At 44.2% G+C, this 26444-nt stretch overlaps 1 protein-coding gene across 3 annotated transcripts in view; it reads right to left on the bottom strand.

Annotated features, from left to right (window-relative positions):
* hip1 (huntingtin interacting protein 1) overlaps window positions 1–26444 on the bottom strand; it is a 220431-nt gene that overhangs the window by 115728 nt on the left and 78259 nt on the right. For all 3 annotated transcript variants that reach the window (XM_084331299.1, XM_084331298.1, XM_084331300.1), the window contains exons 2-4: window positions 3260–3323; window positions 2028–2170; window positions 330–386 (exon numbers count right to left, since the gene is read on the bottom strand). In XM_084331299.1, coding sequence (XP_084187425.1) covers window positions 330–386; window positions 2028–2170; window positions 3260–3323 — 264 coding nt within the window. The remainder of the gene's footprint in view (window positions 1–329; window positions 387–2027; window positions 2171–3259; window positions 3324–26444) is intronic.

Genomic DNA, 26444 nt, shown 5'->3' with positions numbered 1-26444 from the left:
GTGTATGCATGTGAATGAATGTTGGTGGTGGTCGGAGGGGCCGTAGGCGATGATTATTCGCCACGCTTCCGTGAGTCTGCCTCAGGGCAGCTCTGGCTGCAATTGTAGCTTACCACCACCGGGATGACTGTGTATGAACGAATAATGGACTCTGTAAGCGCTCTGGGGTCACTGGGGTGTCATGAAGAGCGCTATATAAATCCAATCCATTATTATTATTATTATTACTAGGTTCAGTAGGTTGTATGTAATAATGTGTTGGTTTGATTTCATTCATTCTGTAGAGATAGAGCCTTCATCATCAGACTGTGATCTGTGTCATTCCTTACCCACATCCGGCTCATATCGGTCAAGTCAGCCTTGTTCCTCATAGAGTCCTTTATCACCTGGTGGAGAACAGAGAGATTCATAGTATTCTCATGATGGTTTCTTTGTCATACAGTATAGCAGCACATTGCCACAGCTCATTGGCCACGGTTGTCATTTAATGATCATCACCTGCTCTTTGATTACAATCACCTGTTGATGTCTGCGATGGAATAGAGGGACTCATGACGTATTATTAATGAAATACTATATTGTTTAATTTAATGAGGCCATCACAAGGAAGTGATACAATGCAAGTACTGAATGCAATTAGGAATAAGAGTGATTATGCTTTTTTCATTGTTATTTTAAAGAAAATCTAATACACATTGAAAAACACAATCAAATCAATACAGTAGACAATAGACAAATATAATATAACAGAAGGAAGACTTCTCTTTTCCATGAGCAGTTCCTCTGCATGATTGCATTCATGTAAGATTTTATAGATTTGTCAATTAAATTGATTGTTGAAACTGAATGAAATTCGATTAGTTGACATAATCCTATGACAATTAGGAATTTCTTTTAGGGATGCACCAATGTGAAAAATGTGTCCGATACTGATAACCGATAATACATTCTCTGTTATGGCCGATAACTGATATTTACTGATATCGATATGATGTGATAATCGGATGGATAAATACAATTTTTAAATACCAATATTGTTGCAGTAGGGCTGGGCGATATGGCCAAAAACGTTATCGCGATAAAATTATAAAACTATTTTCATATAACTCGATATCGATAATTATCGTCGATATAATTTCTGTCAAGTTTAATTAACTTCTTATGCCCGGCGCCGATGGACGGGCTATTAATAGACTTGTTTTGCTGCTGCGAATGTCTCGAGTTGATGTCGTCATCAGTCCGCGCAGTTCTTCTACGCACCAGTGCATAGATTATTATATTCCACCAGGGGGCAACCTACCGCCACTGAATCATTATGCATTATAAGAATGGAACTAACAGTTAGCCAGAGCAAGCGGTGTATCCCATGACAATGTACTAACTATCACCCTAAAATACTCCGTTCCGCCCCAATACATTGCAACGACGTCCACCGCATACCCCACACTACTCTAACCGTGGCCTCAGAATTCACGCCACACACCCACTCCGCACGTAAACTATAAAATAGCGGCGTGCAAGCTAATTATCCTAGCCAGCCTTGTTTCCAATGTACTAACTATCACCCTAAAATACTCCGTTCCGCCCCAATACATTGCAACGACGTCCACCGCATACCCCACACTACTCTAACCGTGGCCTCAGATGTCACGCCACACACCCACTCCGCACGTAAACTATAAAATAGCGGCGTGCAAGCTAATGATCCTAGCCAGCCTTGTTTACTACCCAGAGGTGCACCGCGGGTCTCCTTCGCTGCCTGTCGCCATCTCCTTCACTGATTGGTTGTTAGTGCGTGTGCTCATATCCAAGCTTGGAAAATCAATATATCGAAACTTTGCGACCACGTTTCATGTTTATTTCGAGGAAATAATTTTTCGCGATAGTTATCGTTATCGTTTTATCGCCCAGCCCTATGTTGCAGATATATTGCGCATCCCAAATGTCTTTTGTCGGGGGACAGGCGATAGTTCTTTCCGTTAGGTGAGTGATGATTACAAAGCCATAGGAATTAAATGTATACATACGTTTGGATGTCCGTCTCGCAGTAGCTTGTGGAACACGTGGCAGAACTTCCAGCAGAGCACTGCGTTGCTGGAGAGGGGCAGCCGGTTGACCGCGGCCCAGAAGGTGTGGGCGCCTTTCTCATGGTGTGTTCCCAAGATGCAGGGTGAGAGGACCGGTCAAGGAGAACACAATCTGCTGCGTGGCTCTGAGGACTAAGGTACATACTGTACAGAAACCAGAGACTTCTGAGATTTTAGAACACTGGAGCACACAGATTTAATGCAATACACTTTTTTTTTTTTATTATCTTTTTCCCCCCTCCTTTTTTCCGATTTTTCTCCCATCACACTGTTAGTCGTTATGCCAATTCCCAACCCCCTTCCTTGTTGTTGCGCACTCCCCCCTACTGTTGGTCCGGGAGGCCGGAGACTGTCACATGCTTTCCTCCGACGCATGTGCAGCCAGCCGGCAGCCAGCCTGGCAGCGCAGATTCTCACCGGGAGAGTGTAACGTGTGGAAGGTCACACTACCTCCCTCCAAATCCTACCCTCGCTGTGCAGGCGCCCCGACCGAACTGTAGGGGTTGCTGTCCACAACGCCCAGGACCCAGCCATCAGCTTTCCCACCCCTAACACTACCAATTGTGTTAGTATGAACGACCAGCCAAGCTGATAGCAACGCCGAGAGCTGGATTCGAACCCAGCGTCTCCAGCGTTGATGGCGAGCGCCTTGCCCACTGCACCACCTAGCCGCCAATACACTTTATTTTAAACTAACGTTTCGACTAGGGATGCACCGATCCAATATTGATATTGGATATCGGCCCCGATATGACTAAAATAGCTGGATCGGGTATACAAAATAAATTTTAAAAATATCGGATTTTTTTTTTATGTATAATAATAAATAAAATAATAAACAACAATTCAGTACATTTATATCTGTGTTAATTTGTTAGATTTTGTTTCGCTAAGTTAGGAAAGTAATGTTTTAAGTCAAGCCTGATGTTGCCTTGCACAAAAGAATGATCCCAGTCTCTTCCACACAGTGAAGCGTACAGTTTATTAATTGAACAATGGGTATCGGATCGGTACTCGGTATCGGCCGATACCCAAAGCCCAGGTATCGGTATCGGGACACAAAATAAAGACATCTCAGTCTCATGTGTTTTTACCTATATAAATAAAATGACAAATAAAAAGAAAACTGCTCTGGCAAAGCAGACACACACACACACACCACAAAAGGATATTCCTGGCATGCTTTTCTTTGACAGCGACCTCCTGTGTGTTGATGGCCTTGTTGATGCTGACAACCTGGAAGAAGAGGAGGGAGACAGAGAACAGAAATCAATCCACTGCTTTTCACAATCCTCGCAGAAGAAGAAACCCCCAGACGAATCTTGGATTTCAGTCCACATAAACATCAGCAGCAGACTTCGCCTCACTTTCTTTAAGAGTCATTTTGCTCTACTCTTAACAGCATCCACCTGGAGAATAGGAAGTGGTGGAGTTTGATTGGCAGACGAGGGCCTGTTTTTCTAGACTAGAGAGTTGGTATTCAAGACGGCGTCACTCGGGGGCCTGCGTGTTGTGCTCTCGTTTGGTTGTGTGTTGTGTGCCATGGCGGGACTGGAGAGGCTGAACAAACAACGACTGAGCAAATGCCACGGTCCTACTCTGCAGGGCTGTCACCCATCTGTCTGCCAGTACCTAGGAACACCAAGGGCACATCTGAAACGAGAGGGGGGCTCTTCCTCCTTCAAAGGGTGTAACAAGAGGCCTTGCACGGAATGTTGGAGTAGTTAGTTGTCTCTTCCAGCATGGCTGCCTCCTGTAACCACCGGTAACCACTTTTAAAAAGGAAAACACCTCATTTCTGTGCAGTGGTAGAGTAGGTTAAACATTGAGGAGGCGTGGCATTACTGTTCCACTGTGACTGTCACTCGTTTATAAGATCCAGTAATAAGACAGATTTCTCATGCGGCAACCGCTGTTTTTGCACTTAGCAACCGTTGCCTTTGGCTGGACAAAACCACCAAGGGGAGAGGGAGGATTCAAAACTGAGCAACAAGTGCACTTTACTATGCAATGCCTATGCAGAATTCCTAGGGAGCTACAAGACTCCCCCCTGGAAGTGGCATGTGCTGCAAGTATTTCACCAAGATGTGCTTTCCCTACGTACTGCTGGTCCCACTTGTGTATGGCTATGGGCTGAAACGTTTTGTTGAGTTTTTTTTTTCAAGAAATAACCAACGGGAGCATACATTGTTTTTTATCAAGACGACTGCACATCGAGGCTACCAGCAAGGATTCTTTACGAGAGCTAGTTAGCTGGGATTATTTATGAGAGCTAGTTAGCTGGGATTATTTATGAGAGCTAGTTAGCTGGGATTATTTATGAGAGCTAGTTAGCTGGGATTCTTTACGAGAGCTAGTTAGCTGGGATTATTTATGAGAGCTAGCTAGCTGGGATTCTTTACGAGAGCTAGTTAGCTGGGATTCTTTACGAGAGCTAGTTAGCTGGGATTCTTTACGAGAGCTAGCTAGCTGGGATTCTTTATGAGAGCTAGCTAGCTGGGATTCTTTATGAGAGCTAGCTAGCTGGGATTCTTTACGAGAGCTAGCTAGCTGGGATTCTTTACGAGAGCTAGCTAGCTGGGATTCTTTATGAGAGCTAGCTAGCTGGGATTCTTTACGAGAGCTAGCTAGCTGGGATTCTTTATGAGAGCTAGCTAGCTGGGATTCTTTACGAGAGCTAGCTAGCTGGGATTCTTCATGAGAGCTAGCTAGCTGGGATTCTTTATGAGAGCTCAGCTAGCTAGCTGGGATTCTTTACGAGAGCTAGCTAGCTGGGATTCTTTACGAGAGCTAGCTAGCTGGGATTCTTTATGAGAGCTAGCTAGCTGGGATCCTTTACGAGAGCTAGCTAGCTGGGATTCTTCATGAGAGCTAGCTAGCTGGGATTCTTTATGAGAGCTAGCTAGCTGGGATTCTTTACGAGAGCTAGCTAGCTGGGATTCTTTACGAGAGCTAGCTTGCTGGGATTCTTTATGAGAGCTAGCTAGCTGGGATTCTTTATGAGAGCTAGCTAGTCAGTGAACAGCCACGCTGCTTTTCATTGAGGATCGTTTCCAAGTCATATGTTCAATCATCAACTGCCAGAGTTGGCCTAAAAGGCTGTGTTTTGCCCAGCCGGACACATCAGAGCGTAATACAAGCTCACTCTTCATTGGGTCTGAAAGTGGCACATTGACTGACCGTGGCGATGTGTTGGTTGTCTTGTCTCTCATGCCAGGGGGGAATTCCTGGCACTGTAATCACATTAAAGTATTTTGTCCCGCTCTCTGTACTAACAGCAGCTTCACAGCTCACGCATGAAAGCTACTATAAACTTTAATATAAAAACCCTGTCTGATAGCACATTGATAAATGGAGAAATGGTCTTTTTCCTGTACTTTAATGTAATCACAGCACCGGGAATGCCCCCTGGCATGATAGACTAGACACCAACAAATCACCATGTTAAGTCAAATTGACTTTATTGACCACCATTTTTGCTGGACAAGCTATTTGTTCATTCCTCAATGCACTGCTTTCAGACTGCATGGATGTAACTTATGTAACGTTAGCTGAGGTAGCAACAGTAATCAGTAGTAATATTTGTAACTTATGTAACGTTAGCTGAGGTAGCAGCAGTAATCAGTAGTAATATTTGTAACTTATGTAACGTTAGCTGAGGTAGCAACAGTAATCAGTAGTAATATTTGTAACTTATGTAACGTTAGCTGAGGTAGCAACAGTAATCAGTAGTAATATTTGTAACTTATGTAACGTTAGCTGAGGTAGCAGCAGTAATCAGTAGTAATATTTGTAACTTATGTAACGTTAGCTGAGGTAGCAACAGTAATCAGTAGTAATATTTGTAACTTATGTAACGTTAGCTGAGGTAGCAACAGTAATCAGTAGTAATATTTGTAACTTATGTAACGTTAGCTGAGGTAGCAACAGTAATCAGTAGTAATATTTGCAGCTGAGGTAGCAGCAGTAATCAGTGGTATCGCTCGTTGTGCCCTGTGCACTGTCTCTATGTACATCGCCACGCCACGTGTTTGAGCGCAAGAAAAAGGCATCCAATGTGATCACAGCCTGATGCAGAGGGTTGAACAACACTTGACCCGGTCAGGCCTGTACGCTGCGATGATATGATCGCGAATTGCCCCTTTAATTGGCCGTTGCGATTGGTAAATATTATCTGGGGGCGGGCTTGCGAGTAGTGCTTTCAAGCCTTGCATTCGCATTTCACTCCTAAATTATCCAATGCGTGTGATGACGCCACTCACGCGAGCTGTCAGTGCGACACAAGAATCTGTCGGCAATGAATGAACTTACTGCGATCACCGATAGCCTGAGTGAAAAAAAAGATTTGCGCGGAGTGAATCTGGGTCACGCTATATACTTGGAACTTGTAGTCTATCGTGCGATTAAAGACCAGGTCCCTATCTGCGTAGTCTATACATCCAACACCAAATCCCATAATTCCTAGCGAAACGAAACTGAATATGGCCGCTTCCTTTAAATAATAATATGGCTCTTGCTCCGCAAGAACAACGGAGTGGATAATGGATATCAGTCAATTTTATGACAACCACGTCCGATGTGGAGAGATGATAAGATGATGATGATTGACGTGATGATGTGATGATTGATTGACGGGGACACGGAAACGTCTAACGTTCAGGATCAGCCATGCATTACGTGAGTACCCCACTATTAGGACGTGAAATACTGTCTACTTAAATTGACACCGCGGATCAATAAAGTATCAACCTATCTATCTAATAATGAGACGATATGCAAATAATATAATACTAATAATTGTCGGTTCCCCGTATATGAAATGAAATGACTGCTGGTAAAATCACTGTTTATTTCTCGTTTTGCATAGTATTACATTCCACTTCTATAAACAATCAAAGTCCTACCGTAAGAGCCTCATACGGGTCAATTAAACCTTTTTTATTAGTCTTTCCTTCGAGCTAAGTTGGACTGAACATTTCACTGTCAAAAGCGCAAATGTAAATAAGGTTGCGTTGCAACAGTTTTCAAAATAAAGGTCATATATACAAATACCTCTCAATTCTTATAAAAAAAAAAGTCCCGGATATACATAAACATTAATTGGCATAGATCTCTATAAACGGCCCAACACATTGATCACTTTAGGCATACACTGAAACCAGTAACATCACAAATATGAAGCAGGTAATTACCCATACAAATAATAAACCTTTCATGAGGTTATTTACAATAATAATAATTCATTTGATTTCTAAAGCACTTTTCATTGTGAAACAAATGTATGCAGAGTTTCTTCTCCTCCTGATTAATGGTGTGTGTGTGTTGTGATGATCTCATTCAAGGAGCACTACACAAGCGCGCGCACACACACACAGTTTGTTGTTTTTGTTCTATTAGTGATTTACACACTCTCAGTTGGTTCATTATAAAAGATACAAACCTGAAAACAAACGCACTTAAATGTTAAATAAAAGGACCACAGTAATGAGGCAGGAGGAACATATTTTTTTTAATAATGGTAAAATTGTTATTAAAAAATTTGCCCCTAAAAAATATTTTTTGCCCCTAAATTTCTCATTTAGGGGCAAGTGTGCCCCTAGTGAAAAAGCTTAGCGTACAGCCCTGGACCCGGTCCACACACGTTTCAACAGAGCAGGCCAGGGTTAAAAATTAAGGGGGGCTTGGGGCAAAATGCCCTCGAAAATTTACCAAATGCCCTCGAAAATCAGTTAAGGGGGGCAAGAAAAGCCCCAGACACTTTGCACAGATGTTTAGCCTTTAGTATGCACTAGGGATGGGCATTTTAAAGAAAAATCCAGATTGATTGATCGCATGCTATACTCGAGTGATTGTGTATTACTCGTAAAGGGGGAAAAAACGTACAAAATAATAATTATATTATATTTATATTTTTTTGATATTATTATTTTTAACTTATTTTTGTTCATTCTCGTATATATGTTTAAGGAAACCAACAAACAGTTATAATCTTACACATACAAAATATGTAAAAAAATTTTTTTATAAAATAAATGTAATATTAATAATAAAAAAGAAATAGATTTTTCTCATAGCTACGAGTAACGATTACTCATGCCCATCCCTAGTATGCACACACACAGTATAATATGCATGTAATAAATAGTTTGTTAATAAACTCTGTTACTTGAACAATTTTCACTGTGCTCCTAAATTTCTTTGTGTGCAGTGCTCCTAAATTTTTATTTAGATTTTATTCATACATTTTTTATTTAGGAGCACATGTGCTCCTTGGGAAAAAGGTTTATATAGAGAGCCCTATATATGGAGACATTAACATTACGTTATCAAACATAGAGACGAAGACTGTAAAAAAAAGTGTCGACAATGTTTTATAATCTTTATGTTAATTTTCATAAAAATTCGGCGCCCCCGAAATACAAAAAAAGCCCCCGAAAATCATTTAAGGGGGGGTAAAAAAAAGCCCTGGAAAAGAAATGTTAATTTCTAACCCTGGAGCAGGCTTACGAGTTACGACTCATTCATTCGAAAATGCGGATATCCCATCATCGTTTGCATAGTCACCTCATTATTGGGAATTTGCCAACAAAGATCAAAAGACCATTTCCAGGCTATGAGTCTGGAGCACGGAGCCTGGGGAAGCCAGGCCGTTACCACACTCCTGCACAGAGCCTGGGGAAGCCAGGCCGCTACCACACTCCTGCACAGAGCCTGGGGAAGCCAGGCCGCTACCACACTCCTGCACAGAGCCTGGGGAAGCCAGGCTGCTACCACACTCCTGCACGGAGCCTGGGGAAGCCAGGCCGCTACCACACTCCTGCACAGAGCCTGGGGAAGCCAGGCTGCTACCACACTCCTGCACGGAGCCTGGGGAAGCCAGGCCGCTACCACACTCCTGCACAGAGCCAGAGGAAGCCAGGCCGCTACCACACTCCTGCACGGAGCCTGGGGAAGCCAGGCCGCTACCACACTCCTGCACGGAGCCAGAGGAAGCCAGGCCGCTACCACACTCCTGCACGGAGCCTGGGAAGTGGGGAAGCCAGGCCGCTACCACACTCCTGCACGGAGCCTGGGAAGTGGGGAAGCCAGGCCGCTACCACACTCCTGCACGGAGCCTGGGAAGTGGGGAAGCCAGGCCGCTACCACACTCCTGCACAGAGCCAGAGGAAGCCAGGCCGCTACCACAACCACGCTCCTGCACGGAGCCAGGGGAAGCCAGGCCGCTACCACACTCCTGCACGGAGCCTGGGGAAGCCAGGCCGCTACCACACTCCTGCACGGAGCCAGAGGAAGCCAGGCCGCTACCACACTCCTGCACGGAGCCAGAGGAAGCCAGGCCGCTACCACACTCCTGCACGGAGCCAGAGGAAGCCAGGCCGCTACCACACTCCCCCCAAACAAGCCACGTCAACCCATACGAGTTTCATTCTCCTTCTCCGAGCTACAGTGTGAAACATCGCTCTACAATTTTATGCCCGAAACACGCTGTCTCTCCTGGGACCCCGAGGTCTAATCCTGCCGTCACATTGGGACAGCTGTGTGATGGAGAGAGGCAGAAATGTTCTGGCCGGGGTCGGGAGAGGACAGGAGGTCCGTTTCATAATCTCACTTCCCCCAGATGTCCGGACTCTCCTACCCCTCTCTTCCCCGCTGTGACCTGATAAATCACTGCCTGTACGTACAGCTCACACATGAATAACCTGCTGAACACGGCACTGGGGAAAACACAGCGTTTCCCACCAAGTTCTTGGGATATTTGCGACGATGAAGGAACGGGTCAGGTGTGAGCGGTGAAGGAACGGGTCAGGTGTGAACGGTGAAGGAACGGGTCAGGTGTGAACGGTGAAGGAACGGGTCAGGTGTGAACGGTGAAGGAACGGGTCAGGTGTGAGCGGTGAAGGAACGGGTCAGGTGTGAGCGGTGAAGGAACGGGTCAGGTGTGAGCGGTGAAGGAACGGGTCAGGTGTGAGCGGTAGGGATGGGTACCGAATTCGGTACTTTTGAGGTACCGAACCGAAACACGTCGGTACTACCAAGTAGGGGTGGACGGTATAAACGGTATACGGTATAAACGGTATGAATTTGCTCTACGGTATGGATTTTGCCTATACCGTGTAACCGGTAGTGCAGCTCTAAAATAGCAATGACGTCATGTAACCACAGCGCGACTATTTCACTCGCATTTGCCCCTAAAAATAGATAGAATTAGTCATAGATAATAGATATGTGCGAACTGGAAAAAGTTATTTAGGAGGCTTCGCGCAGTGGGCGTGCCAGCCCCTCCCGCATGCATGTAAACACGGGTCTACTAGTAGTCTAGTGGGACGGGACGTCTCCCTGAGCTAACGTTAGCTTAGCTACCGTTACAAAATGACCCAGTCAACTATTCACTTTTAGTTTAATACATGATGAGGCATTGTCTAACCGAACGGTATCTAGTCGGCCAGCTACCGATAGCTCCTGACATCAACAAACGCTCCATCAAGTCTAGTAGAGAGTAGACGTGTATGATAGCTCCGTTAGCCGTTAGCTCACGTTAACGCAAGTTAGTTCACCGTTCAAAACGAAATGTCCCATTGAACTAAATAATTCACTGAGGCGTTGTATTAACGTTATATATCCGGCTAGCAGTAGCTACAGATAGCTCCTGATATCAATGTCTTATAACACTGATTCGATGCGTATACGAGCTGAGGGCTTGATAACGTTATACCAATACAATAGGGTCCAGGTGCAGCGCCGGAGAATCCTGGCCGTAGCTCTGCTCGAGGCTACTCGAGTATAGGTCCAGGTGCAGCTCCGGAGAATCCTGGCCGTAGCTGGAGGCTACTAGAGTACACACAGACAGTGGAGCTTGTTGCGTGGTGGCGATGTCTCGCAGATAATACAAGTACAAGTCTAATTATATAATATATATATTTTATAAAAAAAAAAAATTATATAAAATAATTTTTTTTTTATCAAAAACGATGATACCATGATATATACCGTTACCGTCTAATCGTCTATGCTTCAGATTATACCGTGATATACATTTTAGACCATACCGTCCACCCCTACTACCGAGTATCGAATCAAGTGAGAAAAAAAAAAAAAAAAAAAATGTTTTTTACTTTTTTATTTTCATGTCAACGTTCACACGCACAATATATGCTTACCTAGGATTTGACTTGATTCAACAACAAAGCAGTCGGAGCAATGACAAGCCGAAAACTGTCGAAATTGTAGTTATTTGATGTTTGGATTTTTTTTTTTCGACTGAGGTAGGTAAATAAAATTTCTAGAGACTAAAGTACCGAAAAAAGGTACCGTTGGGTACCGGTATCGATTCACAGGTACCGAATCGGTTTAAATGTGAAAGGTAGTACAAGGTACCCATCCCTAGTGAGCGGTGAAGGAACGGGTCAGGTGTGAGTGGTGAAGGAACGGGTCAGGTGTGAACGGTGAAGGAACGGTAAAGGTGTGAACGGTGAAGGAACGGGTCAGGTGTGAACAGTGAAGGAACGGGTCAGGTGTGAGCGGTGAAGGAACGGGTCAGGTGTGAACAGTGGAAGGCCGGGTCAGGTGAAATTTGTTTAATTTTTTTTCAAATCCCATAAAAAAAAATTCCAAATTCTGTTTTTTCCGTTTTAATATTTCAGAATTCTGTATTTTGCTTTGTACGCTCATTTTACCATCAGAAATAGTGTCTAATAAGTGGGAATGAATAAATGTCCACAATTTAATAAGCTATAACAGTCCATTTAATAGGGCTGTCTTAAATACTTCGAAGCTTCGTTCGATGGGCATGGGATTCGAATATGAAAATAAAATTCGATTATTAAAAAAATAAATGCTGTTTGTTATTTAAGATGAGGTTGGACTCGTGGCGGCTACGTGGCGCAGTGGGCAAGGCGCTCGCAACGAATGCTGGAGACTAGGCTCGAACAGGATGCCTCCTGTTCGAGCCCCGCTCTCCACATTGCTTTCAGTTTAGCTGGTCGTCCACAGTAATACACATTGGCCGTATTACGGGGAGGGAAACTGAAGGGTGGGGATCGGGCGTTGTGGACAGCGACTCCTACAGGTCGGTGAACAGTGGAAGGCCGGGTCAAGTGTGAACGGTGGAAGGCCGGGCGATATGGTAGATATATCACATCACAATATGTTTCTTAGTTTTGACGGTATGCGGTATTTCACAGTATTTAATTTTCCAGTCCAAATGTGATATGACTTTATCTTGCAATACATTACATCATGGTTCTATTTAATTAATAGTGAAATAGTAAAATTGCAACAGTGACTCAGGAGGTAGATCAGTCGTCTGGTAATCAGAAGGTTCTCGGTTAGATTCCGGCTCCTCCTGGCAGCGTGTCGAAGTGTCCTTGAGCAAGACACTTAACCCCTAACTGCACCCAATGAGCAGGTTGGCACCTTGCATGGTTGCCCCCGCCGTCGGTGTGTGAATGTGAGTGAATGGGTCAATGTGAGGAACAAAATTGTAAAGTGCTTTTATAGTGTGGCAATTTATTTTTTATTAACTTAAATAAGTATACAGTTTTTATTTTACAACATAGCCTATATCGTGGACAATGGTATTGTAAAAATACATGCCTTTGCATGGATCCATGATGGCATACGTTGAAATTCGGTATACCTCCCTGCCCAGCAAAGGACTGTGTGCATATACTGTACAGTATAGTGCTATGTTATTATATCAGTTAGAATCGGTCTGTCTGTCAGATATGGTGGTGGGGTGTGTGGGAAACATTTCTATGTAAACTTGCTGTGATACAGACATTGGGACCGGGTATCAATTTCTTCCACACCTCAGTATGATGTCAGAGGGAGCACAGCTGCACAATTGACACAAGCAATTAATTCACTGGGACAGTTTGTCCGAGGGAAGCAACAGTTGTGATTGGAGGATCAGGAAAAGAGCAAGGATTGCATATTGAGTAGTTTATATAATCTGCCCGTCCTTCCTTATTCTTATGTTTGTAGGACTGTATGTCATATTTGAGTTTCCCAATACATTACTGCAGTCATGCAGAAGGACATCTTTAAATATCCAGCTTACCAGAGATGTGTTGATCACTTTCCATGAAACAACTCATTAAGAAGGAGCAAAAGCATAAAAGTCATGTGAATCACATTACATGGCCACCAATGTGCAATTACTCTCCACCTGAGTGTGAAACAAAAGATCTGTCTTCGTCCTTCAACCAAGGTGCATGAACCGGTGCATAAAGAGCATTATTATTTTTATCTGCGTGAATCTGCCTGAATTTTTCTCCGTTGTGAAATATTACTCGTAGGGGTGTAACAATGCATCGATGCATCATTCGCAATGCATCGATCCTAAGGTCGAATCGAATCGTGGTCAAGAGATTTCATGATGGGGGACCCTGATGGAAACAAGACAAACGTCTTTCTCAGGTCTGCATCCTCTTAACAATTGTATGTATTGAGCCGTACTGTATTGTACCCATTCTGCAATCTGTTAAATAAAGTTTTCATTCATTCATTCATTTCATTCATTCATGCATTGAATCGTTGCCTGAAGAATCGTAATCTGATCGAATTGTTGTGGGGTCAAATATTTACACCCAGGGCACGAAATTAGAGCCCGCCAAGCGCCATTGGCGGGCAGATTTTACGTTTGGTGAGTGAGACTGAGAGGTCTGTCCGCCATGTGGCGGGCAATCAAATAGTCATGTGAAAACCGATCGAAAATCATGATCCAATTCTTAGCGGAGTTCTCACTCGCTGTCTCAGCACAGACATGCAGCGCACTGCTCCTCCTACTCCTCCTGCCCCTCCCTCACCCATGTAAACAGAGGCTATTGCCTCGGACAGTCACTGTGACGTTAGTCTAGTCAGTGGGACCTCCGTGAGCTAACGTTAGCTACCGTTACAAAATGACCCAGTCAACTATTCACTTTTAGTTTAATACATGAGGCATTGTGTAACGTTATCCAGCCGGCTAGCTACTGATAGCTCCTGCTCCAGCAATAGTCTAGTGCATAATACCTCCGTTGGCTAGGTAGCTCACGTTAGCTCACGTTAGCTCACTAGTCACTACGAAATGTCCCAGTAAACTAAATAGTTCACTGAGGCGTTGTCTTAACGTTTAAATTAATCTAGCAGTAGCTACAGATAGCTCCTGATATCAATGTCTTATAACATGTGTATTCGAGCCCCTGGCTTCCATTGCATGAGGGCATGCTGAATAGGGTCCAGCTGCAGCGCCGGAGAATCCTTGCTGGAGCTGGAGGCTACTCGAGTATACACACAACACACAGACAGTGGAGCTGTTTGCAGATAGCGAGCATTTTGACTTGTTGAGTGGTGGCGATGTCTCGCAGATAATACAACTACAAGTATGATTATATAATATATATATTTTATAAAAAAAAAAAAAAAAATTGGCTGGTAAGAAATATGCTTGGCGGGTAGATGAGACAAATCTACCCGCCAAGCATATTTCTTACCAGCCAATTTTTTCTTTTTTTTTATAAAATATATATATTATATAATCATACTTGTAGTTGATTTCGTGCTCTGTTTACACCCCTATTATTGACCTATAGTCCATTCATGCTGAGTGAATCAGTTCCCCCGGCCACATTTGTGTATTAAAATTTTTTGGGGGAATTAGTTTCAAGTTTCAAGTTTCAAGTTTCTTTAATAGTTGTCATACAGAAGTACAGAATACTTTCATACAAAATGCTTCTTACTGTTACGCTCCAGAGACTGTGCTAGACAAGATAGTATCAAATAACATAGTATCGCATGTAGTTTAGAAGAAGAAAATGAGGTCACAGTGTTCGGTATAGACATATGTACAATGTTCTGAGTTACCATATAATATACAATACTATGCAGTGTCAGCCCCGGAGCTGTGAGCTTGGTTCGCCTGTTCGAATCCAGCTCACAGCTCCGGGGTTGTCACCAGCTTGGCTGGCCGTCTGCACTGATACAATTGGCTGTATCAGAGGGTGGGAGAAGCTGGCGGGGTGGGTCCGGGTCGTTGTAAACAGCGACTCCTACAGTTCGGTCGGGGCGCCTGCTAAGCGCGGATTGGACGTGAGGGGGATAGTGTGGTCCTCCCACACGCTACGCCCTCTCAATGAGAATCCGCGCTACCAGGTGAAAAGAAGCGGTGATTGGCTGGACGTGTGTCGGAGGAAGCACGTGGTAGCCTCCACTCTCCCAAATGATCTGACTGTGGGGGGTAAAGCGCAGCGACCAGGAAGGGACTGGGAATTGGCATACGACTAACATTGGGATGGGAGAAAATCGGAGGAAAATGGAGGGGGAAAAAAGACCAAAAAAAAAAAAAAACAATACTATGCAGTGTACTAATGTACAGTACTATATAGTGCAAAGCAGAAATGGGATGAGGTACAATTTAGGTACAATTTACAGTAAGGTGTACGAGTTGTAGTGCAATCCTTCATCAATAAATATAAAGTGTGGGGAGTGGGTGCTACAGTGTGTTTGTTTAAAGTGGGTGTGTGCTATAAAGTGTGTGGAGTGGGTGCTACAGTGTGTTTGTTTAAAGTGAGTGTGTGCGTGTGGATGTGTGTGCTATGTGCGTTTGGTGGTTGTTGTTGTGTAGGGGAGGATCTATGGTGGTTGTTGTTGTGTAGTGTTCATTCATTGTTCGTTTAGCAGCCTGATGGCCTGGGGATAGAAGCTTCTTCTGAGTCTTTCTGTGCTCGCCTTGAGACTCCGGTATCGCTTGCCTGACCGCAGCAGTTCAAAGAGGCAGTTGTTCGGGTGACTGGAGTCTTTAATGATTCTCTTAGCCTTGCCCTTGCAACGCTTGTTGTAAATGTTCTGGAGGGTGGGGAGCCCCCCTCCAATTGTGCGTTCGGCTGAACGTGTCACTCTTTGTAGTCTGCTTCGGTCTTGTGCAGTGCTATTCCCAAACCAGGAGGTGATGTTGCCGGTCAAGATGCTCTCTATTGTACATGAGTAGAAGTTCTTAAGGATCTTCTGACTGACTTGGAACTTCCTTAGGCGCCTGAGGAAGTAGAGGCGTTGTCGTGCCTTCTTCACAACACTGTCAATGTGTGTGGTCCATGTCAAGTCCTCGGATATGTAGGCTCCGAGGTACTTAAAGCTGTTGACTCTCTCAACCGGTGCCCCGTCGATGCTGAGGGGGCTGTAGTCCTTGACCCCCGACCTCCTGAAGTCCACAATCATCTCCTTTGTTTTGCTGACGTTCAGGGAGAGGCTGTTTTCCTGGCACCATCCCGCCAGGACCTTGACCTCTTCCAGGTAGGCCCTCTCGTCGTTGGCAGAGATCAGGCCCACCACCACTGTGTCGTCAGCAAATTTGATGATTGTATTGCTACTCCGCTGAGCCACACAGTCGTGTGTGTACAGGGAGTAGAGGAGGGGACTCAGAACACAGCCCTGGGGGGCCCCTATGTTGAGGGTGATGGATGAGGAGGTGCAGTTGCCTGCTCTCACCACCTGGGGTCTGCCAGTCAGGAAGTCCAGGACCCACTGGCAGAGGTCATAGTTCAAGCCCAGGTCCCTGAGCTTGGCTATGAGTATGGAGGGGACTATGGTATTGAATGCCGAGCTGTAGTCGATGAATAGCATTCTCACATAGTTCCCCTGCCTCTTGTCCAGGTGTGATGCTGCTGTGTGCAGCACATGGGCTATGTCGTCCTCCGTGGACCTGTTGGTTAAAGGGGAACTATCTTATAAATGGCCTTTTTCAGTGTTTAGCATTGTTTCCTAGCTATGTGGACTTATATTAATATGATCTATGTCTCTAATTCTCATATTGGCGCATTTTTCCAATTCTCCTCTCACAATATTCACCCTCACTGAACTGAGTCATCTGAAAATGTGCTGATTTGTGATGTCAGAGAGACTCAGCTCAGTCAGCTGCATAATAATGTGGCTCCTCAGGCACCAGGCCCCACAGTGGTTGGAGCCCAGCCTCAAAACGGCTTAAGATCTTGAGGTAGAAAAATGCTGTTTTTGAGTACTTGATTAGAAATACAAAACAATTAATTAAAAAAAATTTAAAATTACAGAGGTGTTCCATAAACTCACAAGAATTGTGTAAAAGTGCCCAAATAGTGAAAGAAATAGTAAAATAGTTCCCCTTTAACTGATCTAAAGTTTATCGAATCGTGGTCAAATGAAGAGATTTCCTGATGCATTGAATCGTTGCCTGAAGAATCGTAATCGAATCGAGTCGTTGTGGGGTCAAATATTTACACCCCTAATTACTCGTCATACAAAATGTATTATCATCAGCGTTGAAAATTATTAACTTGAGCATTTTTTAAAGGGGACATATGATGGGAAATGGGCCTAGTCTTGGACTAGGACTTGGCGGTCTGCAATGTTGTTTAGCCGACAGAGCCGCTGGGATAAAAATGACATATTTACTCTGTGCCGTTTGGCCATGGTTTGAAGTCTTCACATCAACAAGCATAAACAGGCTGCTCAGAACGATCACAAAAGCCACAAGGGAGGGACACAACTTTGATTTATCAATGAGCTGTGCTTTTGGGAGCCAGGAACACGGCCCGGTTTGTGAAAGTGTTTTACTCTTGAGTGTAGGTAGACAGGCAGGGGAAACTATAATCAATTTGAAATGTGGTGTGCACGCTACACCCAGCAGAAACGGCAAACTGGACTAAAAGGAAAACACTCCAGGATTCCCAAAAGTGAATAAAAACACTTCCGAGATCCGGGAACGTGTCGAGGCCCAGGATCGCCAAATCATCTCAGGACAGAGATCATCTTTGTCCATTGGTTTATAATGGAACCAATGATTCTAGCAGTGAGATGATTTGGGGAAATCCGGCCCTGGCTGAGATTCTCTGATAATATTTCATACGCAGATAAGATCAAGAGAAGACAACAAAAATAGGTTTTGTGCAGGGAATTAATCTCTGGGACTATGTGGGGACTATAAATCATGGGGGGGGGGGCAACCAAACACATGCCTGTTACAATAACCCTGCTGCCGTCCTGGCCAACAACACAGCAGCACAGCAGACAATGCAGGTTTAATTCGGATTGGCTTATTATCACCAGCTCAAGCAAGGTGACAAAGACAGGCATTGTGGCGACAAGATTCGCAGAGTGAGCGTCTAATTAAGTCACAGCTGTGCTGTCAGCGGAGGAGAAGGAGAATGAAGAGGAGGAGGATGAGAAGAAGAGAGGAGACAGTAGAGCAAGAACGCTTCTGAACACACTGGCGTTGTGAAAAGAAAGGATATGGTGGATATTCATAATTGAATAAACGGTCTTGGGAGGAAAACTGGGATTTCCTGGAACACCGCTTTGAAACTACAACAAAGGTTGCCGTTTCATTGTGTTGCTGTTTACAATGGCAGGGCCTGTCATTCTGGTCACAAACGTACAATACAAAGATGATGTATCTTCATACTTGGTTCACAGAGAGTGACACAATTGTTTAGTTTGAAAGCTGTGATGATGACTTGAGACAGAATCATTATTACCCATACGGAAAAGGATTATAAGAAACATACCTATTTTCTGCCTTCAGATATCATTACCATATTCGTTTCATCTGTCTCTATACTATTATATGTGAGAGTATTGGATACCCAGCCATATATGGCAGATTCTTTAAATTCCTTGTAATAATTATATATGGATTTACTGCCATATGTTTTATTTACATATTTTGGTAGATTCTTGTAATTAAGTCAGATTTGTATATGTCTCTGTATAGGCTATGTCTTTTCCATATGGGGAATTACATTCCTAGTACATATGTTTTATAAACTAATAAGAGGCCTTGCACGGAATGTTTGTGTAGTGGGAGCGACAGTGGCTTGGGAGGTAGAGCAGTCGTCTGGTAATCCAGAGGTTCCCGGTTCAATTCCCACTCCTCCCAGGCAACATGTCGAAGTGTCCTTGAGCAAGACCCCTAACTGCTCACAATGACCAGGTTGGCACCTTGCATGGTTGCCTCAGCTGTGAATGTGTGAGTGAATGGGTAAAACGTGAGGAAGAAATTGTAAAGCGCTTTATAAATGCAGTCCATTTACCATTTAGTTCTCTTTCTTCCAGCATGGCTGCCTGTAACCATTGGTAACCACTTTCAAAAGAAAATGCCTTGTTTCTGTGCAGCGGTAGAGAAGGTACAACACTGGAAAAGCATGATATTACGGTTTACTGTGACTTTTTTACAACATCCAGTAATAAGACACCAAATGATTGTGTTTTTGTTGAAATATTTGTATTTGTATTATATCAACACAAAGCAACGATTGTTATCATTGTCTCTTCCATCGCCATGTACACAAAATGGTTACAAAATGGGTGCTACGTTACAGGCAGCCATGTTGGAAGACAGAGAGCTACACAAACATGCCATGCAAGGCCTCTACCACGGGCTCTACAAATGTGAATCAATCCCCCTCCCCTGAAAATACATAGTGCACTCTTAACTACCACAGGTTCAGCCTGTAACCCTGCCAGTGACAAGCTACCAACGGAACTCAAAGATGACCCACTTAAACGTCATTAAACATGTATGAGGCTGGATATGGACACACACTGGAGTTACAGGTGGAACACCTGCTCTGTTACATCAGCAGAATGAGAGAGAGAGAGAGAGAGAGAGACAGAGACAGAGAGAGAGAGAGAGAGAGAGAGAGAGAGAGAGAGAGAGAGAGAGAGAGACAGACGAGAGAGAGAGAGAGAGAGAGAGAGAGAGAGAGAGAGAGAGAGAGAGAGAGAGAGAGAGAGATTATAACCATAGGCCGTCACAGAGAAACAAAGATGATCAAAGGGAAAACCTCCCTACTACTACTGTAGTTTGCTGATGTGGTTGTGGAAGCTTGAGGAAGCAACATCATTAGGTTTCCTGAGGAAGACTCTTTGGACTGAGAGCAGCGTTGCTGCAGTAGGTTGATGCAAGAAGGCTGGGTATATAGGGCTGGGTGAGTATATAGGGCTGGGTGGGTATATAGGGCTGGGTGGGTATATAGGGCTAGGTGGGTATATAGGGCTGGGTATATAGGGCTGGGTGAGTATATAGGGCTGGGTGAGTATATAGGGCTGGGTGGGTATATAGGGCTAGGTGGGTATATAAGGCTGGGTATATAGGGCTGGGTGGGTATATAAGGCTGGGTGAGTATATAGGGCTGGGTATATAGGGCTGGGTATATAGGGCTGGGTGGGTATATAGGGCTGGGTATATAGGGCTGGGTATATAGGGCTGGGTGGGTATATAGGGCTGGGTGAGTATATAGGGCTGGGTGGGTATATAGGGCTGGGTGAGTATATAGGGCTGGGTGAGTATATAGGGCTGGGTGGGTATATAGGGCTGGGTGGGTATATAGGGCTGGGTGAGTATATAGGGCTGGGTGGGTATATAGGGCTGGGTGGGTATATATAGGGCTGGGTATATAGGGCTGGGTGGGTATATAGGGCTGGGTGAGTATATAGGGCTGGGTGAGTATATAGGGCTGGGTGGGTATATAGGGCTGGGTGAGTATATAGGGCTGGGTGGGTATATAGGGCTGGGTGAGTATATAGGGCTGGGTGGGTATATAGGGCTGGGTGGGTATATATAGGGCTGGGTATATAGGGCTGGGTGGGTATATAAGGCTGGGTGAGTATATAGGGCTAGGTATATAGGGCTGGGTATATAGGGCTGGGTGGGTATATAGGGCTGGGTATATAGGGCTAGGTATATAGGGCTGGGTATATAGGGCTGGGTGGGTATATAGGGCTGGGTATATAGGGCTGGGTGGGTATATAGGGCTGGGTGAGTATATAGGGCTGGGTGGGTATATAGGGCTGGGTGAGTATATAGGGCTGGGTGGGTATATAGGGCTGGGTGGGTATATAGGGCTGGGTGGGTATATAGGGCTGGGTGAGTATATAGGGCTGGGTATATAGGGCTGGGTGGGTATATAGGGCTGGGTGTATATAGTAGGGCTGGGTGATATGGCCAAAAATGATATCGCGATAACGATATCGATAACAATATCATATCTGAACGATTAATCATTTTTTAATCGAAATCGCGATTTGAAATGATGCAATTAGCAAATCGCAAAGCTTGCGATTTTGGGACAAGTTATGCAGCGAGTCTGATTCAAGATTTCTTCTTGTGTGCCAGTCATGCTTACCAATCAGAAGTGCTGTGCTCTCATTGCTCACCAATCAGATGTAGCCTAGCTCAACAACAGCTCATGAAACGTCCGTGTGTGAAGACATTACAGCATAGCTCCAGAGTGCTTTGGTTGCATTTAGCGACCTGAAATAAGTCCCAGCTTTTTTCCCTGCGCCATTTCTATGTATGTGCAGTGAAAACTCTAATGCTTCTAACAAGCCTTGCAATGCATCCTCGTCATTCCTAACGTTAGCCGCTAATGCTTCACATTATTATTACAATTAAAAAAATAAATGTTGTGGCCAATATCAGATTCCAGTGTGAACTGTTTGTATGCGCAAATGAACAATAAAACAAAGATGAAAGTAAACATGGAGGACACTGAAGTCACAGTTTATGGTTTAATTTATAAGTTGCAGTAGAGGTCAGCAGATGATAATGGGGGCGAGGATTCCTGCCAGCACAGAATTGTGATAAATATCAATCTAGAGACTGACGCATGAATTCTGATATGACTGTTCAGACTGAGGTAGCAGGACCTGTATCTGATTTAGGACCACATGTGAAAGTGGCCCAAATCAGAATCGAAAAAGCTCAGATTCCATGATGCTCTTCACACTGTCATGAAAGAATCCGATCTGAGTCACATATGGGTCACTTTCACCTGTGTGAACGTAGCCTTAGTGAAAATATTCACACATCATCCAACACTGAAAAAAGGCATCGGGCAAAAGATCAATCTTGGCATTTTAAGAATCAATTTGATTCAAGTGAAACAATTCCATATCGATTTTTTTTTCTCCTGGTATTTTTTCCCCAGCCCTATGATGTAATTTCCATACTGCAGGGATGACCTGCGTTTGTGGTGCACTGGTCCCATGCTGTGAGAATGTGTGTGTGTGTAGTGTGTGTGTGTGTGTGTGTGTGTGTGTGTGTTACCATGTCATTGCTGACAAGGCTGGGTATGATTAACAATGCCTGAGGGACTCACGCTGTCATGACTGCAAACAGAACCCAGATGGACACAGCGCAGCACAGCACAGCACAGCACACTCTTATCTAACGTCCCGGAAGCCCAAGCAAACCATACTCCCTTTCATACCGTCGTCCATTGCCAACAGAGATGATGATATCATAATCATATGAACAAAGAAACAAACTTCAGGCAATCTTCTTGAAACAAAGAACACTTTATTTATAGTTTCAAACACCTATATCTTGTAAAAAAAAATAAAAAAAAAAGAAATAATAATGTAGGTTTTTTCCACCTAACAGCTCTTCATCAGGGTATATGTTATAGACCAGTCGTTGAGCATGTTCTAATAATAATAATAATAATAATAATAATAATAATAATATAAGTTTAATCAGATTACATGCTATAGACCAGTCATCTCACACACCTCGTTGCATTTTTAAGAGGCGATTTATCAACTGGGTTCCAAATAAACAAATAATTATTTCAGTCTCTTTTCATAAACATTTCAAACGGCTGCAGGTCCTGAAAGGCCCCACTTCAGTCCGCAGTGGAAAGCAAGACGTTATGTTATTGCCTGCGGTTTCCTGTGTGTTTATGTAAAACAACAACAGCTAAAGAAAATCTTTTAGTGTCACCGGTTTGCAACGAGAGATAAGTGCATCATGTTGACCACATTAACCCTTTCACTACCACACTAACAAAGGGTTAACCCTTTCACTGCGACAATACAGAATGTTAACCCTTCCACTGCCACATGACAAAGGGTTAACCCTTTCACTGCGACAATACAGAAGGTTAACCCTTTCACTGCCACACGACAAAGGGTTTAAACCCTTTCACAACCACACTACAGACGGTTAACCTTCTGTAGTGTGGTAGTGAAAGGGTTAATCTGCTCAAAGGTGCTGCTCAACAAAAGACGTCAGGTACGATATCTTGTGTTTTTCCGCCTCCTGAGATGCCTCACTTGTGCGCTTAATATCTTAGCGACGCTACCGTTGTAATGGTGACAGTGACTTGTTAATATTACATTTTCGATCGAACTTGTGAAATTTTCTTACAAAACTCACACAGGTTGATAAGGAAGGAGGGTGGAGGAGAGGAGAAGAGGAGGAAAGGAAGGAGATGAGGGCAGGTGAGGTAAGGAGAGAAACAGAAAAGAAGAGCCTAAGCAAGGACAGGAAGAAGACAAACGACAAGAGGGACTCATTAACCCCTACCACACACACGCACACATGTGCACGCACACACACACACACACACTCACACACACTAGGGCTGAATGATTTGGAAAGAAATATATAATTGCAATTATTCTGACTGATATTGTGATTGCTATATGATTCACAATATTAGAGGGAATTATATCTTTTGCCTCATTATTCTCACATTCATTGAAAAACATTAAAATGACATCGGTGTGATTTTTGCAAGACAGAAATGTTTCTTTGCATATTTAGGACATGAATCGTCTGCAACGCAGCGGTAACTTGATTTAGAATGAAGTTATTTTGACACATTTCACCTCTAACAAATATTGCACCTCCTGTGATATCGCACTCGAGGTCAAATTGCGATTTAGATACAATGTTGATAAATTGTTCGGCCCTAACGTACGCACACACACATTCACAGACAGACAGACAGACAGACAGACAGACAGACAGACAGACAGACAGACAGACAGACAGACAGACAGACAGACAGACAGACAGACAGACAGACAGACAGACAGACAGACAGACAGACAGACAGACAGAGAGAGAGACCTACACACACACACAGAAATCAAGGAGTGAAAGTGGGAGACTCCCAGTGCAAGCGGTTCCCACACAAGGACGACCCAATTAGTCCACAGTGAGACTTTGTACTTTGTGGCTGTATGAATGAGGGTTGAACAGAGTGCCAGCTGCCCATGACTCCTGGCAGGACCAGCTCTCTGGCATCAGTGCATCAATGGCCCATTAGCTCCTCGCGGCAGAACAGCTGACGAGGCGAAACGATGACTGCTTAAAGAAATTAAATAAGAGGTGAGAGGAGCGGTGATGATGAGGGCAGACGGAGTGCCGGTGATGAGCGTCGAGGGAGTTCACTGGCTGCTCGGTTTAATCTGGACGAGAGATCCCCGTCGTTTATGGACCAGCAGCACACAGGCGGTTACAGTAGCTCAGCCTGACCTGATATCAGCCCGGCTTCAGCCCGGCTTCAACCGTAGCACCGACCAGAGCTAACCACAGCCTCAGCGGCTATTTCTGAATACATAAATAATAAAGCGAGTTGGTCTGCACACTTCTTAAGAAACTCACAAGACCTGTTTATTTTTACCACGTTTCCTGTCGTTCTTTTTGCAGATTAGTAGTAATCTACAAAAGATGCATGGGGCCGAGCCGCTACTTTCAAACAGGCCAAAAGGTTTTTGATCCTATGTTATAAAACGTGTGTAGTTAGTTAGTTAGTTAGTTAGTTAGTTAGTTAGTTAGTTAGTTAGTTAGTTGGTTAGTTAGTTAGTTAGTTAGTTAGCCATGGCCCTGCCTGGCAAGTCCCACTTGGTCCTTTTGTGGAGAGCAGTCCATTGATATGCTGATGGTAGCTTGGCTGTGACCACCACCACCACAGGACCAGGGCACAGCCAAGCCTCAGAGAGAGGAGCCATCCTCAGCCTGCTAAATAAACCCTCGGCTCAACGTCCAGTCCCCCGGGCCGTCTGTCCTTTTGGAGTAATTCCTCCTCCAACCAATTGACAACAACATGTGACTAATGAATGCCTTGTAAATTTGATTTCCACGTTTGTCCTGAGGACATCAGCAGCCTCTCAGTGACACAAACAATATGTGAGGTTATGTGGGGTGTCTTGGTCTCAAGGACGGTCACATTCTGAATCTAAAGAGCTCTCCCTCTGTTCAATCACAAGATTAAAAGAAAAACAAACCTAAACAAATCAGAGGATCCAAACAGGAAGGGACTGCGTTGAACTAGGTAACAGGGTTTCACTGGGTTTGAGTCCTGTCAGTCTGGGGGGCGCTGATGTGGATATCCTTACATGACCTTGTCGGATTTATTGTGGGAGTGCCTCGGAGATGTCGGGGGGGGGGGGGGGGGGGGCTGGGAGGACGAACTGGGAGAGCCTATATCCGAGGCCTCTGGCGTGCGTCTCCCACGATTGATTTTCCCAGAATTTTGTCTCCCACTGCGATGGGGAAATTAATGGGATGTTAAACTAGCTTCTTCTGTGGTTCACACAGGGCCTTGAATGAGCTTCACTGATATCGATTTCTCTCTCAGTTTATAAATTGGAAACAAGCCTAAGCTATCTTAGTTAGCATCGCACAGCACAGGTCCCCCTGACCCAGCTTCGGTGTGTTCTCACAGTGGGGGTTCAACTAAATTGCAGCATCCGCTCCATTGGTGTTAGCAATGTTTCTTAAAGATTGACTAGTTAGCAAAAGATGTGATCCTACTGTAAAACGTAACTTTAAATCTCACCCCAAATGCAACATAAAGGACAAGATTAACGTCAAACCACGGTCAAAATGACAACAACACGTCACATATATTGGGGGGTACAACACAAGCCTGCCACACCTCACCCACAAGAGAAAGCAGAAGTTCACTCTCATTAAGGCCTGGAACACACCGCCTACCTGAGCAGAACGTGTGTGCCGCAGAACCACAAGTTAGAGAGCAGCCACACAGCCCATGTTAACAGGTTAGAGCAGCTACACAGTGACCATGTTAACAGGTAAGAGCAGCTACACAGTGACCATGTTAACAGGTTAGAGCAGCTACACAGACCATGTTAACAGGTTAGAGCAGCTACACAGTGACCATGTTAACAGGTTAGAGCAGCTACACAGTGACTGTTGTGAAGGGCCAGATTAAGCCAAATATATATATTTATTTATATATATATATTTAATTGTATTTGTATATTCTCTAATATTCCCTGATATCCCTTGTATATTCCTTGTACAATATGCATTGAATATCCATTCTAGCCTACTGAACATCCCATAATAGTCTCCATTCTACTATTGGTCGAGACCTTGGTGCCAGGCTGCCATACCCCTCAGACCCAGTTCAAACGTACCGCTCCACATGTACGAACAAGTCCTAGTTCCGCGTAGGAATCTGACTACCGCACCACTAATGGGACTATTTGTTCATAGTGCGTATATATACTGCGCTACTAAAGTAGGACTTCCTTTTCAGTCCAGTTTCTTACCCTCCAATAGAGTCACAGACGTAAAGCCTCCCCGCGACG

This window comes from Notolepis coatsorum (genome assembly GCF_963971535.1).
Source record: "Notolepis coatsorum genome assembly, chromosome: 1".
Classification (NCBI taxonomy): Eukaryota; Metazoa; Chordata; class Actinopteri; order Aulopiformes; family Paralepididae; genus Notolepis; species Notolepis coatsorum.
This window is presented reverse-complemented; position numbering and strand designations above follow the sequence as displayed.